General features: G+C 35.3%; 2 protein-coding genes across 3 annotated transcripts; one reads left to right on the forward strand and one right to left on the reverse strand.

The window, feature by feature from the left end:
• Window positions 1-623: 623 nt before the first annotated feature.
• LOC140165304 (uncharacterized) lies at window positions 624-7,041 on the reverse strand. Of its 2 annotated transcripts, none has more exons than XM_072188641.1 (7): window positions 6,807-7,041; window positions 6,293-6,403; window positions 4,508-4,624; window positions 3,937-4,053; window positions 2,906-3,061; window positions 2,213-2,293; window positions 624-980 (listed from the first exon to the last, which is right to left on the reverse strand). In XM_072188641.1, the coding sequence occupies exons 1-7, from the start codon at window positions 6,952-6,954 to the stop codon at window positions 829-831; spliced, it is 882 nt and encodes a 293-aa protein (XP_072044742.1). In that variant the 5' UTR covers window positions 6,955-7,041; the 3' UTR covers window positions 624-828. The 2 variants fall into 2 exon arrangements, with proteins under 2 accessions (XP_072044742.1, XP_072044743.1); XM_072188642.1 differs by lacking the exon at window positions 624-980 and adding an exon at window positions 1,023-1,234.
• A 3,936-nt stretch (window positions 7,042-10,977) lies between these two features.
• Window positions 10,978-18,120, forward strand: LOC140165683 (nucleoside diphosphate kinase 6-like). The gene is made up of 6 exons (XM_072188988.1): window positions 10,978-11,001; window positions 13,157-13,346; window positions 14,342-14,444; window positions 15,043-15,166; window positions 15,841-15,917; window positions 16,545-18,120. Exons 2-6 carry the CDS (start codon window positions 13,194-13,196, stop codon window positions 16,697-16,699), a joined length of 612 nt encoding a protein of 203 aa, XP_072045089.1. The 5' UTR covers window positions 10,978-11,001; window positions 13,157-13,193; the 3' UTR covers window positions 16,700-18,120.
• The last annotated feature ends 2,774 nt before the right edge of the window (window positions 18,121-20,894 follow it).

A 20,894-nucleotide genomic window follows, 5' to 3' on the forward strand; every position in this document is an offset into this window, starting at 1 on the left:
CTTTTTCCCATTGTTTAAACACAATCTTGACATTTCAGAGACTTTAATACTCATCAAGACGTAATTTGTTTCGGATTTTTATCGGAATCATTTAATTTCCAGTGGCACTTATACAATAGTACCATATAGGGGACGCATTCAACGATATTAGTCTTTAGTCCACTTTGAGGTAGAGAGAAAGAATGTGAATGCAAAACAATTAGGTATAATTTTAATTATAATTCTTAGTACAAAAAATACATTACTGTTTTTACGGATCATGATACTGTTTGATGTTTCGGGTTTTTTTTAATCCCATAAAATGTATTGCAAAGTGTAATTTTCAGGCTTTTTAGAGGTACATGTATTTCAATTTCAGTATAATTATTTACAATATTAGCGGCCTTTCAGTATACATTGTGTTTAAGTGGAAATACATTGACACGTGAAAAGGATTTTATGGATTTAAAACACCTAACTTTATACACATGATAAACGTTTATAGAATGCGAAAGTGAAAGAGCATCTTTGGAAATAAACTCGACTCCTCATTAGTCAGTTTTAAACGTTAAGACCAAAATATAAATGCTAAAACTAAAAGCACTTTATATACAAACATACCACAATAATACTCACTACTTTATACAGTGCACAAAATAATTAAGGTACCAGTTATGTTCACCTAAATAGCTTAAATAAAGACAGATATGTCATAATTGGAACGAGCAGCCATGTAGCTGCGTCTTTTAGCCCGGGCTTTTAGCTCGGATTTAAGAGAGATCTCATGCGCTTATCCAATTTCATCGGTAACGAGAAGAATATCCGATACAGCTTTCCGTAAGTTCTATGTTACCTGCAGACCTGAAGTGACACATTCGACACATCTTCTACCTTATTACACGAAGGTAGTGATAAACTTCGCGAGGTTTTCTGTTTCTTTTCTGTGGTAGAATTCTTCTTTTCTGTTTTCCAAAAGATGGCTGTAGTCGATCCACGTCTTCCTGTGGTGAAGTTAAGAAAATATACATGTGTATATAAGACACGTTGTGTTCTCTAGGTGAGTGACTTTGCTGAAGTTTCATCAGTTTTTGTCTATAGTTGGTTTTTCCAAACTTTATCAAATTTCCATAAATGGTTTTAAAACCTTGCTGTTCGTGAATTCGGTGCGACATTCATCAGGACGGATTCAAGGTTTCCATTTGTATAATTGTATATAGCCTTTCTGCCCGACTCATACTGTTCCAAAATCAATCATCTGAAATTTTCAATTTATAAAAACAGTTTTCAATTTAAAGAAGGAAAAAAGGGAGATTGCCTAAATCAGTAAATAGAAATCAGGATGCTGGTATATGAATGAGCTATCAAGTCGTATTATTCATTGGTCTTCGCGGTAAGAACCAATTTAGCACGACGAGGGTTTATGACAAGCCTTCGGTGTCATATTATGTGCAGCTAGTTACGAGCAGAGTGAAGTTGTTAAGCATGACTACACTCTTAGAAATCACCGGTTTTTTTACGGCACAAACCGTAAAATTTTACGGTAATTTACCGTAAACTGAATTACTATTTCTCTACAAATATGCATGTTAGTACCGTTAAAGTTGATTATTTTGTAATGTGTTGCATCGTCCACATTTTTCAAATAGGAAATAGCCGTATTTGTTTTGACAGATTGTGTTTAAAGACTACTTCATATAATTTATTGTAATTTTACTGTTTTTTACTGTAATTTTAACGGGAAAATGTTGGCAATAGAACTGCCAGGTTACTGCCAGGTTTTTACCGTAAATTACGGACTTTCTGCCGTACATTATACCGCATACCGTATATTTTAGGACAATATATCGTAAATATGCTAATTTTACGGTAAAATACTTGTTAAATCGTCGTTTTTACGGGAAAAGTTGGCAATAGAACTGCCAGGTTTTTTCCCGTAAAATTTACGGAACATTTCTAACAGTGTAGGGTTTATGACAAGCCTTCGGTGTCAGTAATAGAGAGCTTGCGAAATGACGTTACTTTAACTTTAACTTTAACGTCTAGAGGATTATAGAGGATTATGTATTCAAAACCACCTTGATTTTGAATACATAATCCTCTATAATCCTCTAGACGTTAAAGTTAAAGTTAAAGCATGGACGTCATTTCGCAAGCTCTCTAATGTGCAGCTATAGTTACGAGCAGAGTGAAGTTGTTTTATTGATTTATAATACTCGTCCTTTGACTTTCTTACCATCGTCATCGTTATCATTGCCAGGTTCTCGTCCACGATGTTTGCATTTGAAGTAAATTTTTACAATCGCTAGAATTGCACCTAAATGAAAAAGGTTCATATATTGACATTAATAATCAATGACAGCAATCTCCAACTTTACCTCAACACCAACATATCAATTTTGATAATCCCGAATGAGCAGTTTTTGAGAAAAGCGCCAAATTACATATTCAATCCCTTTTTATTTCATCCAACATAATCAAGACACAAAACTAGACACAGTTTCTCAAATTTTTGAATTTGTTTTTCTTCGTCTTTATAAAATGGGTCAAAAAGGATCAAAATTTGACTTTTTTCAATTTCGATCAGCATTTTGTATATTTTAATGTATAAAAACACTATTGGTGCTGATTCAAAAAATTGAGAAAACCGATAAAGGTCGATCCTTGACCCGATCGACAGCCTCGTCGCCCATTTTCTTCATCAAAATTGAGATTTTGGCATCAGAAGAAAGCTCGTATTTTTCTCATTATCCCAGTGAAGTCTAATATAAATCCAACAAGTGGTATCAGTTCGGTAAAGAATGCGTAGCAATTTTAACCAACGCTTGGTGAATTTTCATGCCTTTTTGTTTTTGATTAATTTTGTTGCTCTGTTGCTCTGTTCCCTTTTTACGCAACATTGAGTAACTTTTTTTTAGATTGTACTTACTTGGAATACCAATGACTACTGGTAGAACAATGCTGAGTAAATCAATCTTAGTCAAACCAAATAGCGTCCATTCCTCCTTCTTTATAGGTCCTTTAAACGTAGTCTGCTCCACGGAGTGTGTAGATCGGTCATTTGTTTGCGTCAAAGTATGTGGGTCTGGGAGAGATAGAATTATTATTAACATCTTAAGACGAGCATATAATAAAATTATGGTACTATAATTTATATTCTCATTTTGGACGACAACTGTCATGATTTAAGGTGTAAGGGATGAAATCAAAATTTGACCGCCGGTTGACCGCCGGCTCCGTCCGGTTTCTATTGCTCTAAACAATGGAAACCGGACGGAACCGGTGGTTAATCGCCGGTCGAGTTGTGATTTCATCCCTAATGGTTATAAAACATAAATGTCATAGTTAGTAATGTCAAATAAAAAGGAATGTTCTTGTATTAAAAGAGCAGAGTAACTCATCAAAAAACGTTTTCGAAAACATTCTAACATAATGTTATAAGTGTTGACAAATTTTTGTTCAAATGTTTGCCAAAAACATCTTGCAATGCCAATAGTTAAAAACATTTTAAAGATAACATTTTCATATGAATCGTTTTAAAAACGTTCTCATGCCATTCATGTAACCCGCCATTTGGATGTTATTAAAACGGTTTATCTAAACGTATAACACGTTAGAACACTTTAAAAAAACCCATTTTGGTAAATGTTTTAAGGTGTAACGATTACAAATAAAACAGAACTGTCATAGGCCTAGTTAGTAATTTCAAATAAAAAAGAATGCACTTGCATTTTAAAAGAGCAGAGCAAGTTAACAATTTTGTTTTGAACATTTAACTTTCTAGAGCCCGAATATAATAATCTTTTCAGAGAATTAATGTGATATATGAAACTTGTTTTGAAAAATAACATGTTTTAATTATTTTATGAGCGGGCCATCAACGGAACGTTTTGATTCAAATTTACTATGTGTGCGTATGTTTGTTAGAAGTTTGTTTATTTATTTTGTTTGTTTGTATACCTTGAGTTCCATCGTCATTTCGTGTTGTAGTCGGCGCAGGCGATGTAGTGACTGGTATAAATATCGTAAAAACGGAAGCAGTGGTTGGTTTCCGTGTCGTCACACTAGATCCAGGACCTTCACGTGACAAGATAAAACAGGGGGCAACAGATACTAGTAAACTATAATAAACAAATTTTATGTGCATTTTCATTGACTAATTAGAGAAAAATGCGTTTGGGTGTCAAAAAAGTTTCTAAACACCAGTTGTATATGCATATAGAAATTTTAGGAGAGGGGCAGAACCAGGGGGAGAAAAATTTTACAATCCTGGCAAGCGGCAGAGCTGGCAGAACACCAGTATGGCCAAATCAGACCCCAGAAGATTCAGGTTGCTTGTCAAACGAACTCTTATTGAGGTTTCCCCCTTTTTCGTTATTGCTAGCATGTATTAGTGACTCTTCCTAAAGCTATACCAGCTGCTCTTGCTATTTCTAAATTTTTAGGAATTTTGTTAATGTTCAAGTATGAGAGTTCCACTTGGAGTACCCATTTTTCCACAGAATGATTCTGTTAAAACAATTTCTCTTACTTAAAGTCTGACAGAATTGTCCATGCCATTGTCCTTTGCACATACAGTAAAACTGCGATAGGTCCTCACTAGAGAAGCAGTCTCCTCCGTGTAAACATGGGTTGGAATCACACGGAACTGGCAATGAGGAAATAAGCAGACATTAACGATATTAAAACATACAAATAATGTATTATGAATCAATTTTATCTCTATAGCGGTACAAAAGTAAATTTTACGACCCCACTTTTCACAGAAAATACCCAATTTTGTCAAAATTGGTCGTCTTTGTGGGGAAAATTGCCAAATGTACCCAATTCATGTCATGTGATATGGGCGCGATTGTGTCTGCTGAAACCTATCGAAAACGGTTTATAACAGACTTACACCTATACCAAAATGGCTAAAATGTATTTCAATACCGTTGTACATACCCGTATACACCATCAAATAGGGAGACCCTCCCCCCGCCGACTTAAAGACCCATTCAGTGATCCCAGCCCAAGTGTAAAAAAATTAAAATTGTTTATAAATTGCTTACAAGTGAAGGATAAGTCATTCAAATTGTCATTTGGTATTTTTGAAATGACAAATTTGGCAAAAAACGAAGAAAACAGCAGATATTGACGAAGTTGAAGCCAATACATGTACCGTAGCTAATTTAGATACTGCCCAGATTCGTGTAAAATGTCTTATTTTGTCTTAAATACACGGCTTTCGGCTGAACCACTCGCAGCCCAGCAAACACAAAACGTTTTCGACATCATTCGCAAAAGGTTAGAAAAGGTTGTCAGAAAACGTTTAAATGTCGGGTTATATAAAGGGTATATTAAGAGTATAAAACGTTTTCATAACCTTAAATAACATTTTTGATAATCTACTGCTCAGCAAACAAAAATGTTTTACAAAAACGTTTAAATGTCGGATTATATAAAGGGTATAAAAACGTTTTAATAACATTCCAAAAACATTCTTGAAAACTTGATACAAAACATTCTAAACAGAATGTTATTTTGGGGTTGAAAAAATATTGTGCGAAAAATGTTTGCCCAAAATATTTTCAATAACGTTTTAAAAACGTTTTCATGACCTTTATATAACCCGACATTTAAATGTTATTAAACGATTTTGAAAAAACATTTTAAGAACATTTCTGTGTTTGCTGGGTTCAAATATTTTAACATAATGTTATTTAAGTATTGACACAATATTTGGCAAAAATGTTTGCAAAAATAGTTTACAATAACATTTTTGAAAACATTTTAAAATATTATTGTAGTGTGTTTTCATACAAAACGTTTTAAAACGTTATCATGACCTTTATATAATCCGACATTTAAATGTTATTAAAACGTTTTTACCTAAACCAAAAACCAAAATATAACTTATTTAAAACGTTTTTAAAACGTTTTTGTGTTTCCTGGGAGGCTATGTTAGCACATCTGTGACAATGACAAAGGTACCAAAATCTGAAGTTTGATGATTTTTATGATCGTCCGGATGAGCAAATCACTGAATGGGCCTTTAACTGTGATTCTGTGTTCATACACATTTAATTCTTATTTTCATAATCATATTTACGATATGTCCGCCATTTATTGGAAACTGCAATCGCCTTTTCATGCACCTGCCGTGCTCCAGTTGTCGTAATACTGTTGCTATCTTCAGTAGATAGCAAGCGCGTGTACACTCTTAGAGGTAATGTATCTGCAACCAGTATTGCTGTGGTGTGGACCGATTTTCTCTTAGCATTTGGGGGTCGACCCCACCCACACCCACTTTATAATATTCTGTCATGGTTATTACCAAATTGGCAATCATTTGATCCGTCTGGGCATGCGCAAATATAATGCTCCAAATCTTGGCTGACGAAACACGAAGCGTCTGGTGAGACGCATGGGTTAGAGTCGCATGGAGCTATTGAAAAAAAGATAAAAATTTGTTATGATAAAGTTATTATATCAGTTCATATCATGATTTAATTAAAAAGTAACAGATAAAGAGACATGTACATGACTCAGTTTGTACCAAAAATAAACAAAAAACATTATGACATGCTTTCATTAATCTTATTTATTTATTTGTTGTTGTTTTTTGAGAATAACGGGATGGTCCCGAATGGAAGTCTTTAGTCATAAATGGTGGTCCCCGGTAGCGGAGTCATGTCTGGAGTCATGCGTCCTTGCCTAAGTTGATTAACGGATCCACCCAATTTGATATGTGGTTATTAATTTAGTTTCCTATATAAAATTCTTATCACTTTATTTCTAACGCATTCTACTGAATTAAACATTTAAAATATTTGATCACGTAAACTTACACGGCTGATTTGTTGTTCCTAAACCTTGTGCAGATACCAATGGTGTCCATAGTAAAACAAACCACGCAATCATATACCACAGCTGAATAGAAACATGTTTGAATACTAAACCGAAATCAAATTTGTGGACATCAAAAGCTCGGTTCATGGCTCTGTGAATTTCATCGAGAGTACCGTCATCGACAAAACATCGGAATTATACTGGCTGACAAGTCAACATCAGAATTGCTGGCTGACACATATATACAACTGCAAATTCAAAAGAAAAGCTACATTAAAAAACATTAAACAACTGCAACAACATAGACTTCAAACTTTCCCTAACTTCATTTTGGCCATGCCTTCGTTTCTTCCACACTTAATGAGTTTTTGTGATTGAAATATAAGTACATTTTTATTTCTAAATACAATCTTCTAATTATGATAATTTTGATTGCGTAATCATTTGTATGGTTTGATGCCGGCAAAAATAAAACTCGTCACTCCTTAAAATAATTAATTTGATTGATTTTGACTATATTGCGCATTGCATTGATAAACAGATGGGGGAAAATAAACAAGATCATATAAGCGTAACATCATTTTGAAATTTGAAGGAAAAAGTATATTTAAATTTCATTTTCACATTGAACACATTTTTACATTATGAAACATAAATTCTTTTTGGATCGACATCATTACGAACAAATATTTTAAATTATTATTATCTATTATCATGATTATCATGATTATCTGTTATTTTTTAAATAAAACAACAACAACAACAACAAAAACAAAAACAAACACTCCATTGCACGAAATAGCAAATATGTTCAAAATGGCTATTTATATATTTCATCCTTAGATGAATGTACAAACGATGTCAGTCTGCCATTATGTAATTATCTCATCCTTGGTTCGTTGCCATGGTATCAATTTGAATTGAGTTTCCATAGTAACACGTATTTTGACCTTCACAATTACAAATTTTATTTTTACATGTTATTCTTGTTCTCCCTAGATGAAGTGTGTATGACTGCTTTTACACATCAGATTGTATTTTTTAAATAATGTAACTGGAAGATTTGTATTTGGCAAATGTTGAAATACATTACTTAGTTTTCAAATGTGTGTATTTATTGAAAAAATTGTGAAATTTCGATTTCCTATTTTATAATTCTTAATATGTTTTAAATCTTTAAATGTTTAATAATTTGTAAATTGTAAAATGTGTATTTAATCGAAGCAATGGTGACATTTCCTGCTATATAAATTCTAATATTATGAAACAAACAATATTGCCACAACGTGATTCACTGGAGCATGATTATCAACCATTACTCATTTCATGTTATTTACACACAAAACAGTTTATTTCTCACAAATATTCACGTAAAAATACATATAAATTAAACCTACCTTGTATTTATCTTGATATGTCTACAATAGCAAACTAGTAATGAACAAATTTCTCCTTCATAATGACGAATTATCAGATAGTGAGCTATGTGCGTCAGAGCAAAATATTCCGTGTACGTTTACAAAAATATAAACTTGTAAAACGAGCATTTCTTTCCGCGTGGAGAAAACATTCTGTGTCTTTTCCCGAATATCAACTAAGACTTTCATTAGAAAAGAAAACTGGTGGTGGTCACTGACCACATTCTTGCCGATTTCTATTAAATTGACGTCTGAGAAAAGACTTACTGCTTATCATGCTTGGTAAGTGATCTCTATTATATATTTGCAATTATATCCTAAATCTGTGCAGACTGTGCTCAGTTACACCGTCGCCCTTGAACTTTTCCATTTAGATAAATAAATTATATAAATTAGCATGATTATGAAGATGAACCGTTTCAGTTTTAGACGGATTCAAATTTCAAGTATTGTCTAGCTGGATGAAAGCGAAAAATTAGCCCGACAATATTTATTATGACTTAAGGGATCGGATATTAACGTTTGCACAGTACTTTTGTGGGAGCTGAGAGTACACCAGACCTATTGCATTCTGAATACGAAGAAAGTCCTTCTGATATCAAATAATTTAGATTTTTTTTTAATTCGCGATATAATACAAATTTTATGACAAATTATTGAAATTTGATATTTTTTAAATTTTTGATATTTAACTGTCCTCGAAGTAAACTTTATAAATCTAATGATATGTACTCAAAGTGCATGTAGCTGGGATGAAAAGCCGCCGATCAATTGAACATTTTGACCTTTCATATGTACATATTTTACCCAAAAAGACCTAAATTGTTTTGGTGTTTTGGGGAAACATATCCATATCTTCAATATTCATTTTCAATTGATCGTCGGCTTTCATCCCAGCTACACACACTTTAAGTACATATCATTAAATTTATAAAGTTTAATTCGAGGACCTTTAAATATCAGTTTTTAATCATTTGCCATATGTGTACTATATTGCGAATTTCAAAAAAAAAATCAAAATTCTTTGATATCAGAAGGACATTCCTCGTATTCAGAATGCAATTCGATATATCTGATGTGCTCTCACGTCCCACAAAAAATACTGTTCAAACGTTGCTACCAGAGCCCTTAAAATGTGTATGGTCAGATAAAAAGGAAATAGGAAAGAAAGAAAGAATAAACGGACGGACGAAAGGACTAAATGAAGACAGAAAGAAAAAAATGAATGAATGAAAGAAAGAAAGAACAAATGGAAGAACGAACAAACGTGAACAACAAAGGCAATTAAGTATAGAAAGAGGCTAGCATTTTCTTCAGAAGAGGGTGGGTCCCAAATACACTGGGGGAGTCATAAATTTTCGGAAAGAAGTCACAGATGACCACAGATAGTGTGTTTATTTTATTCAAAAAGACTGATTTCAATACAATTTAACCTGTTTAGGGGATAAGGTGTATCAGTGGTGAGGGGTCATAAAATTCTGTTGCCGAAATAGGGGGGGGGGTCGCAATTTTATCGACGCCGACTTTTTGTAAATTTGGGACCCCACCCCTTCCGAAGAAAATATGCCAGCCCTCCTAAGTACGAAATATGAAAATAATAGAATAAATAAATTACCCAGCGAACCTAAAACGTTTAAATGTCGGGTAAATATAAAGGGTATAAAACGTGTTTACTGAGAAGAAAATATTTGTGAAAACTTGTTGCAAAAAATTCTTAAATAGTGTTATTAAAGGATGGTGACCTGATATATTTGGAAAATCAAATTCTTTAAAACTTACGTATTTAACATAAAATGTCATCCTTTTCAAGCACTCATGCAAAAACAACATGTAAATGTTTTTTGTAAATGTGACTAATTCCTAATGGCATTACCGACATTTATACAGCGTGATATTGGTAGTCTACAGTGTTTTTATAATCATCATGATCATGTAATATATTGATTTCAAGTGAAAGGCCTTATTTTTCTCATAAACATACTCTGTGTATTTCCGAAGATATCATCAAAAAACTGTCGAATTAGTCTCAAATATGGTATACCATATTTGAGACTAATTCGACAGTTTTTTGATGATATCTTCGGAAATATAATATAAATCAGCATTTTGATGAGGTAAAGTGGGGGATGAGATTGTTAATCAGGTTACCCACCTTTAAGCGTTGATAAAAAGTTTTGCACAAATGTTTGCTTACAAATATTTTTCAAAATGTTATTACAACAATGTAGTAGTGTTTTTCATGTAAACTTAAAAATGTTTTCATGACCTTTATATGACCTGACGACATTTAAATATTATTAAAACGTTTTCAAAACCAAAACACGACTTGCTGGGGAATGAACGAATGAATGAATGATCATGAACAAATGAATGAAAAAAAATGAATGAATGCATTGATGAATGAACAAACGAACAAATGAATCGGGAAGAAACAAACGAATGAAAGCCCGCCTTAAAGGTTCTACAAAGAATCAATTGGATTAGAAAGTTTCTTTAAATCTTTATGGTTCTTTATAGAACTTTTTATAGATACCTTAGCGTTGCTTAGGGAATTTCGCCTTATACGGGACTTGCACCTTTAGTTTGTTTTTGTTTAATTCTATTTTAGAGTGTGCTAACTTCAAATTTTGTAAGCATGGTTAGGGGCCTTGGCCTTGGTCACCGGGCCCACGCCCACGCATAATAGGTTACAAGCTTTCCACACCGCTCTAATGGGTTACGCGCTTTATCTGCATATGCGCAAAAGCTACCACACAGTCCAGAAAAAACCGAAAGGGCGAGTATAAAGCTTATGATCATTAAATATATGAGCTAATTCATCTTACCTATGCACATTTATCTGCTTTTTGATGTGTAATACTTACTGAGTTTTGTTCGGGGTATTTAATTTTACGTGAAGTATGTTCAAATCAATAGTTGACTTGTTTTTAGGCCTATCATTTATCGCAAGTAAAATATGAATAGCAACATCAATTCATATTGGCTGGATTCTTAAAGAGCATAGCAGTCAAGCTTTTGTGGGGGCATCTGTTGCGTCACATATCCTCCCTGGGGTGTCATCATGCTTTCAACAACTCTTCTTATACCTTTGTACAGGAGCCAAGCGTTGTTAATCCGTGATGAATCCACATGCAGTCCAGTAGCGTATACGCGTAAAATTCGTCATGCCTAGAACCCGCAAACAAATCTCTTATGTTGCTTTCCTGCAGAGAAATCGATACAAGTGCCCTCAGAAGGTCCGGACACAAGCATACACTTCTTTAATTCGCCCGACCCTCGAGTACGCTGCCACAATCTGGGACCCATACCATGAAAGGGACATCAACAGCTTAGAAAGAGTCTAGAGAAAGGCCGTCCGGTTCATCATAGGGAATTATCGCAGAAGATCGAGTGTCACTGCTTTGAGGGCCGACTTGGGGTTTCCAACACTACAGCAATGAAGGTTGGCATGAAGACTGACTCTGTTTTACAAGATTCATAACCAGGAAGTCTCTGTCCAAATACCATGTCACTACATACCACAAGACACACTCCATCAAAACCAGAAGGACACATGAGGAGCAGTACAAGATTATCAGAGTAAGAACAGAAGTATACAAGAACAGCTACTTCCCAGCAACCATACCAGTATGGAACAAACTCCCTGCTTCTATAGTGAATTCAACATCAAGCCAAACATTCAAAACCAAGATCCAGCAGCTGGTTTCCAGTGATCAATCTAAGCTGTACATGGGCTCAGTTGTTCCAGCAGCTGCGTCACTCAACTAGTCCTGCACCAAGTCTTCACTGTATATAATTTTGCACCCTTCGTCGTGAGTTTTGTGATTTTTATCATCGTCATCGGTGGTGGGAGTGATTTTGTCTGTTCTGCACCGGATGTGAAGTTGCACCGCTGGGCGTGATACCATGTATGGTCTACCCAGAATTCACGTAGAAGAAGAAGAAGAAATCACCGATCTTCTTGTAAGGTTGAGTGGCAATGACAAACGGACATTCCGAATGAAAGAATCATGTGAATTAGATGATCTTAACCTTGTTTTCGTTGTTGAAAGGGATTCAATCATGTTTCACCGTTATTCATCACCGATTAACAACTCGCGTCCGGCGCGTCTGCATGGTTTACTTTGCTTGGTGAAGTAAACCATGCAGACGATGCGGACGCATACTTGTTAATCGGTGATGCACAAGTGTTTATTAAAGGGCACTTTGTGATCCACAGCCTCATCCTCCTCAACTTCTGTACTCCAAAAAAGTTGACCTTTTTATAACACCAGAACCTAGGACTACATTTATAACTGCTTGTAGAGCTCTGTTTTGTACATAACCTTTTTTTGCAGATTTGGTCATTTGACAAATACATCATCCATTACACTGTAATACAAGTGATTATGCGTATTAACTCACAAATATATGTCCAAATCAACTGATTGGAAATAAGGTTTTCATCTATGCATACCCTAAAAAGAGGATGCTAGAATCAAAAAATGTCCTTTAACAAGTATCATTCATCAATCATGATTCTTGCATCTCTTTTCAAACCTGACATTGCGGCACAATAACAAATTTGTACCCTCCATCAACATTGCACAATGTTTACTTTGGTTTTACAAACAAATATTTAACAAATTAATTTGTGAAAATGTCATAAAGCCAAAATACCAGATAAAATGTGGTTCATTCAGAAAGGTAGGAAATTTAAAGATGTAAAGAAATGCAAGAATGAATTTGTAGTTCATAGGGCATAAAAGAAGGTTCATGTCAGGTGATTGTGATCGCTTTTACCATTCAAATACAATTGTTCATTTCCCATAACCCTAAAACTATATAAAATCAAAATTCACTCCTGAGACAAACCTTTTTGTTTATTTAGCCTAACATAAGGAAATCTAGCAGGCAAATAGCTACAAATTAACTTTTTTGTAATTCTCTAGTAATCGAAATCCATGTTCCAGTACTAGACACAATACAATGAGGGCGCTTTTCAGGAAACTCATCACATCTACTCTGACACCAGGAGGTGCACCATGGAGACCAATGATGACCAGTAATGGAGACGGTAGACTACAACTCACATTGGCTATTATTAAACCAGATGTTGTTGCACATCCACATAGACTAGAGGTATGTACCACAACCTAGTTGGTAATTGTTCTCATTAAACACTGAAAAAGAAAAAGGCCTGGTAAAATTAAGAGCAGTTTTGACAAAACAAATTTGTTTGTATCGACCGTCGATGCTGCTTCGATGCTTGTTATCAATGAACTATCAACTAATTAATCAGCATTAATGGTAAATTTGTATTGGTCAATATCACTACAGGCACAAATTACCATTTTATCACAAGAATAATAGTAAATTAATTGATTTCATAAATAACAAAGATCGACCAAGCATCGATGGTCGATGAAAGGTCAAACTTATTTGTTTCTATTGCCTTATAGAAGTGATCTGTTATAAGGGGACATACTGTTACTCTTTCCTTCTTCTAATTAAATTTGGTACTGCAAAATACTTGGCAGTTAGGGAGTACCATACATTGTTTTATTTGCTGTATGTTTATTACTTGTCCATCATAATCATGTACTCCTATAGTAAAGGATTGCCTCTGTTGGTGTATCATATATAAAAGAGGGCAATGCAGAGGCAAGCAGATCCTACTCTCAGAAATTGATTTTTTTTTCAAGCAAAAGTCTTTCTTTTCAATGAAAATCAATATCTGATAGATTCATGTAGAATTTAACTTGTAAAAAGTGATCTGTCAAAAGATTGCAAAGCTACCCCTGCATGCCAAAGTCACCCCTCCCCCTTTTTTTTTTTTTTGGAAAACATCTCACCACAATTAATAAATCTATCAGAAATAGATTTTCTTTCAAGCAAAGCAAAAGTCTTTCTCTCCAAGAGAGAGAAAATTGATATCTGACAGGTAGAGTTTAACTTGTAAAAAGTGACCTGTAAAAAGATGTCAAAGTTACCCCCCCCCCCTTTTAGGAAACACAAATTAATCACCCACTGAACTGTCCAATATTGATAAAATCACGAAAAATTAACGCAGCGAAAATATCCCATTATACAGTAAAACTTGATCAGACCATACATCTTTAATTTTTGTTTTTCAGGAGGTGAAAGAAGAAATTGTTGAGAATGAATTTTATTTCATCCAGTCCAAAATTGTGAAATGGAGTAAAAGTGATGCAGAGAAATTCTATGGTGAACATAAAGGTGAGTACTTTGGGCTATTCAGTTGAAATCCATACACCCCTGTGGAAGACATGACCTTAATCTCCCACACAGGGGTGTAGATTTCAAATGGAGTCACCATTCAGGGAACCCCATTTGAAATTCACACTCCCTGTGGGGAAGATTAAGGTCATGTCTTCCATAGGGGGTTTATGGATTTCAACTGGAATCTAGAGGTTAATTAATTGAATTGATTTCTGTAATGTTTTTCAACACAATAAACCTTGTTGTAAAACACCAAACTATGCCAACAACTGGATGCAGTCTCATAATGTGTTTCAGATATATATAAAACTGCCTTTCGGACTTTTACAAAAGAATTCTTATTGTATGAATGTCCTGTTATAAAGACTATTGCGAATGCCATGCTCCGGGGCTGTGCTCAGCATGTTGTATGAAAATATTGATGTTAGAACATTTGTGTTCAACTTTGACCTTGAAGTAGGCAATTATTCCAGGGTAGGCTTTGTAAGACTTTGGCTTAAAAATTCTGATATCAATACAGCTGTATGATCTGTGTCATAGTTTGCAAGTGTAAAAGTATTGTTTGATTTAATTGTTCTCAATGTGGTCTTTTCAGGTCGGTTTTTCTACAATAGACTTGTTGGTTTCATGTCCATGGGACCAATGAGTGTTCACGTACTGGCAAGACAGAATGCTATTAAGCACTGGAGAAACCTTATGGGTCCAACGAAAACATTCAGGTAAGGCAATAGAAACAAATTAGTTCAATCTTTCGATCGACCATCGATGCTTGGTCGATCCTTATTATTTATAAAGTCAATTAATTTACTGTGATAAAATGGTAATTTGTACATGTAGTGATATTGACCAATATCAATTTAGCTTTAATTCTGATTAAGTAGTTGATAGTTCATTGATAACAAGCATCGAAGCAGCATCAACGGCCGATCCAAAGATCAAACAAACTTGTTTCTGGTTCCTAAGAGAATTACACATACATCCCACACACACCCACCCTATGCTCACACACCAGGGGTTCATTTCTCTAAACCTTTAAACCTTTGTAACTCAAGTAACCATTCGTAAAGTTACGAATACCCAATACTAGACGTAACTTTATGAAGGGTTCCTGTAGTAAATTCCTATTCCAGGCAACCTGACTGGTCTTATATACATTTTGTGGACTGTGCTACAGTTTGTCCAATCTGAAGTACAAAGTGACAACGCACGCGTATACAGCGTGTTAACAGTGCGTAGTGCTGCGTCGCTGCTGCAGGTATGCGTGCCTTCAAAGTCGGCACAATGTGTGCGTCCGTGTCTGTACTTTGTACTTCAGAGTAGACTGATTGTAGCTAGGGAACCAAGGACATCTGCAGTTGGTGTGTGTCCAGTGTAATTTGTTCTTTTTTTTCAGAGCTAAACATGAAGCTCCCGGGTCTTTGAGAGCTAGGTATGGGCTCACAGATACAAGAAATGCAACCCATGGATCAGGTATGTGCAATATTAATGACCCCATATTCTCTCTTTTTTATGTGACATCAGGCCCATATTCTAGAATTTCCCCAGACTCAAACTCAGTCAAGATAAGCTTGAATTGCTTGGCATTTTCAAAACTTAACATTCTTATAAAAATATTGAAATATTTTCACTAATTTAAAGTGTTAATCACACAATTCTACCAACAAATGCTTTTAAAACATTTTTACCAATATTTTGGGTATTTTGTATAAAAAAAAAAAAAAAAAGAAATAGGGAAAAAAAATGGGCCGATTTCTCCAAGACAAAATACACACCACAAAACAAATGTGTGTCGCAGCTTTGAGACATACTTGGAGTACTTGGAGTTAACCCCCTGGACACTGCTGGTCATTTAACAGCATTTCTGATTGGTTGATAACTTGAAATGCTCATTTCAATTGCCAATTATGACTAGGCTTTAAACTATTTATGGTCAAACGCTATTTGCAGATGATCTTATTAATACCCTCCTTGATTGGTTCAAAATTGGACACAATATTCATTTAGGCCAATCCGAAGTTAGTTCTCATGGGGTTAATATCAGACACATTCTGATAATGCATTCATCATATTATTGTTTCCTTTTTCACTTTTCTGCAGATTCAGATGAGAATGCAAAGAAAGAAATTGGTCTTTTCTTTCCAGATTTTGATGTTGGCTCTTGGTATGCCAGTGAAGAAGAATTATTTAGGACTGGAAAAGTGACATTTTGTTCCCAATCTGGGGTGCATGTGATAGATACAAGTGACAGATAGCCACGATGTTGACTCCTGGTATGCCAGGGAAGAGCTTATATTTAGGACAGGGGTCACTGTTCTCAATCCAAAGTACATGTGCACGTGATAGATATGAGTGACAGGTAGCCATCATGTTGACTCCTGGTATACCAGGGGAGGGACATATATTTAGGACAGGAGTGACATTATGGGGTACATGTAGTAGATACAAGCAACAGGAAGCCATGATGCGACAGGTAGCCATGATGTTGACTCCTGGTTTACCAGCGAAGAGCTTATATTTAGGATGTGGTGACTGTTTGTTCTCAATCCAATGTACATGTGATAGATACAGGTAGCCATGATGTTAAAGCCTTAATGTATGATTTCCGACAAATTTTGATTTTGTTATTCTTTATTCAAAATGTTGAAATAATATTAGTAATAACTGACGAGAAGGGTTGCTGTCCATTTCAGGTTGAAATAACAAGGTAAAGTTAAAAAAGTTAAAGAAACCCCACTGGTTATTTTGGCCATTTAACACACAGTTCTATATGGGAGGACATATTAAAATTATTATCATAATTTTTAAATTATGATAATATGTCGAACTTTGCTATGTTGACCTACAAAGACAACAAATTTGGCCGATTCCATTTAGGTGCAAGTTGGGACATGTGTAAACATTACAAATATGCAAAAAATCAGGTTTGAAAAAAAATTAACCAATTTCATATTATAAGATCGTACATTATGGCTTTAAAAGTAACTTGACTCCTGATATTCCAGGGAAGAAGGATTTATAACTGGAATGGAGACATATTGTTCTAAATCTGGTGAACATGATTGTGATATAGATTCAAGTCACAGACAGCATGCAGTGCATTGCAAACTTAACACACACAATCAGAAGTACATGTATTTGACATTACTGCTGGTAACATAGATCAGTTCCTAGATGCTAGTAAGAGAGGTCACATGTAGCACCTAATGGAATTAGACAATATATTGATAGTCAGCAGTTTCCAGGGCTTTGTCTCAGAACCTATCCGGGGGGAGGGGGGCTAATTGTTTGGTAGGTAAGTGCCGCCCAGATGCAGGCTCTGGATCGGACTTTGTTTGAGGACATAAAAATGGGGTTTCAAGAACTAAAATGGGGCTTTGTTCAGTGCCCTTTTTGGCAAATATTTCAGAAATACAGAAATAAGTGCTATGAGCTCAAATTTGAGGAAATTTAGCCAAAAGATTGTGGGAACTTTAAATGAGGGTCTCTGGAATGCAAAAAGAAATTGATGACGGGTCTCCAGAACAAACAAAAAAAAAGCTTGAAAAAGTGGGTCTAAGGAGTGTGGCACTTACCCGTAGTGCATGGTATACAGAGTACCCCCCCCTTCTTGACTTCTTACAATGGGGCAGTTGCCCCTGGCTATGCTACTGGAGGCATGGAAAAAAAAAACCTCACGAAATTACCACTTACACAGTAATTAAATGTAATTATTTTTTTAATTGTATTGCATTGTGTTTGCGAGTGTTTTTATTTTGGGAAGTTTATTTTGTTTAATATAAATGAAGAGCTTGGTTCCAAACCATGTTAAGTCCACAAACACATGTTTCTGATTGACCTGTGCGATATTGCAATGGTTTTAAAACAGCAATATTATTTTCACCCATTGTAGTATGCCATCGATCTTTTGGGTTCTTTCCCCAGATAGTATTATATTCTGTGTAAATTTAATTCATACACTCGTAAAAAATCAAATTGACACCAATTTTATTTCTGAATATACTTTATTATCATCAGCCTTGCTGATACACAATAGCAAAATAATGCAGACATGATCCTTTTCTGCAGTCTACACAGATAACATTTCTGTGCAATACTCTCTTATACCATACAGCTACATAGATAAGAATTCATGAACACCTTATCAACATCTTAAATATCGGTACAAGACTCAGTACCACAGGACGATTTAAGAACTTCCCATATCAGTTCGGGGGCACTCATAATTCACGGACGTCTCTGATATCAAATACTCTCGAAGCGTCATGTCACATAACAATGTCATATTTCAGAGACATCTCATAAATTACATACTCAAACGATATAAGTAATTTTGGAGAACGTGCCGGCGCAGTGGGAATAATTTTGTGAGTAGGCCTTATGCTTATCAGGGTTGTAGCTAGCCCAAGTTGAGTGCCTGCTAATTTTACTATCCAATTCATGAATTAGAGCGCAGGCTCAGGTACTCCTGAGATTTTTTTACTACCAAAACATTTGATTATGGCCATTGCAATCTAAGTGTGTTCTGGGACCATTTGTCAGAATTTGCAGAGATAGATATTTGCTAAACATAGGAAAGCTTATTCTAATACACTCAGCTTCATTCCAATGTGGTGCATCGAGTGCCCAGCTGTCAACAAAGCTCGACGTATGTGATATAACAGACCCCCGTAAATGAAATCACTGACCCGTCTTTGAAATTAGAGATGTCCGTGAATTACGAGTGCCCCCGAACTGATATACCACTGCAAAAGTGTTCATCGCTAATGTTTCAACATTGTTTAGAATCTGCCAGTGTCGTACCATTATCTATTCCATCTCCTGTGATACTAAACTCAACCCAGAAAGTATCGAAACGATTATAGATGGTCAGATATATCGGGAACCGAAATATATAGCAAAAACTTATTTAATGTATATAAAGCGCAGCTTTCTCATGTGCATTTTGATACCTCTTTTGTTGCTCTACGATATCATTTGGTCGAGTTATGGGCGCTTGAGTGGCGTCAAGTAGGATTTTGAAAGTTGCACTTAGCTCCTATTCAAGCCAAATGCGTTGCACCGTGACCAATAAATGGCCATTGCTTTTGTCCGCCAAATTCAAATGAGTATGTGGCTTGAATAGGCGCCAAGTGCAACTTTAAAAATCCGACTTGAAGCCACTCAAGCCCCCATAACTCGACCAAATGATATCGTAGAGCAACAAAAGAGGTATCAAAATGCGCAGGAGAAAGCTGTGCTTTATATGCATTAAATAAGTTTTTCTGGGTTGAGTTTATTAATTTCCCTGGACCTTTGGATGTATTGTAATAGGTATAGAGGTTGTGCGTGAAATTATTGTTTGGCTACAAACAAAGGATTTGAACCAGTGTCCTTCACCATAATCATAGCGCAGTGCAGTCCATTCAATCAAATGTTGTCATCAACCTATTTGATCGTGGTGCATTTGTTATGTGTGTGAGACGAACTGTCGCAGTAGATTGCAATCACGGTTTTGTTGAATGCATTTGAGTAGTCCGCCATATTTAGGGTATGATACGTCATGCACGACCTCTATAGGTATTAGCATTTTACTTTGACAAATCAATATAGCAAGGCAGTAGCCTGGGCAGGTGGCTGTAGTGCTAGTTTTCATACCCCTCAGAGAACACTGGCCTAATAATCTTACCCCGGACAATATGCACACGGTGTCACTGGAATTGGAATAGATAATGGTCACATCATGGACATCAATAGACGTCTACCAGGGTGCAAGGAGTAGCAATCGACAAAGCTATGTAAGCTGCCTTTACCATGTCATCACGTATTTTGGACACAACAGGCTCACACACAGACAACGGTGTTTGGAAATACTTAAATCATCCTCTGTACTTTGCAAATGGCAAATTTAGGAAGGAAACACACATTTTTTGCATCACCAAATTTTTTGTTCAAAACAAAAGTAAAATATAGACTGGCCTGATTGAAATGAATTTGTGCACAACTGTATTCTGTGTTCCACACAAATTCTGGCTCTTCAATGAGGGGCCTGTCGTTCAATAACATTTGCAACTTTACAAAATAATTTATTCTTAGTTTCAGTATCTTAGCTAGAAAGTGATTGTAGTTTGGTTGTCATATAAGTGGCACATCCAAATTGGACTTTTAAAACACCTTATATGCGCCTTGTTTTGTAAATTTGAGATACTTAAAAGCTCAACAGACTTTCTCAACAGCCTTGATAATAATATTATGCATCTATCAAAAATATTAATTTTACTCGTCCCAGGAGCAAACTACCCATCCAATATGTCGGCTACGATGGTTGGCTAAGACAATGCCTGCCTACACGTGATTATTCCATTTTGCACAATGTGACCTTTCTTTCAAAATTTGGATTTAAACAGCAGGAGTTCAAAAATATTCTACATAAACCTTCATGCAATACAAAATATTTGAACATGTCATTGA

This window comes from Amphiura filiformis, chromosome 12 (genome assembly GCF_039555335.1).
Source record: "Amphiura filiformis chromosome 12, Afil_fr2py, whole genome shotgun sequence".
In the NCBI taxonomy this organism is placed as follows: domain Eukaryota; kingdom Metazoa; phylum Echinodermata; class Ophiuroidea; order Amphilepidida; family Amphiuridae; genus Amphiura; species Amphiura filiformis.

Coding starts and splice junctions, on each gene's coding strand:
- LOC140165304 (XM_072188641.1), bottom strand. CDS start 6,954: ATGAACCGAGCTTTTGATGTCCACAAATTTGATTTCGGTTTAGTATTC. Junction 6,404..6,806: donor AGGAACAACAAATCAGCCGT/GTAAGTTTACGT, acceptor TTTTTTCAATAG/CTCCATGCGACTCTAACCCA. Junction 4,625..6,292: donor ATCAAATGATTGCCAATTTG/GTAATAACCATG, acceptor CCTCATTGCCAG/TTCCGTGTGATTCCAACCCA.
- LOC140165683 (XM_072188988.1), top strand. CDS start 13,194: ATGAGGGCGCTTTTCAGGAAACTCATCACATCTACTCTGACACCAGGA. Junction 15,167..15,840: donor GGTCCAACGAAAACATTCAG/GTAAGGCAATAG, acceptor CTTTTTTTTCAG/AGCTAAACATGAAGCTCCCG. Junction 15,918..16,544: donor AAATGCAACCCATGGATCAG/GTATGTGCAATA, acceptor ACTTTTCTGCAG/ATTCAGATGAGAATGCAAAG.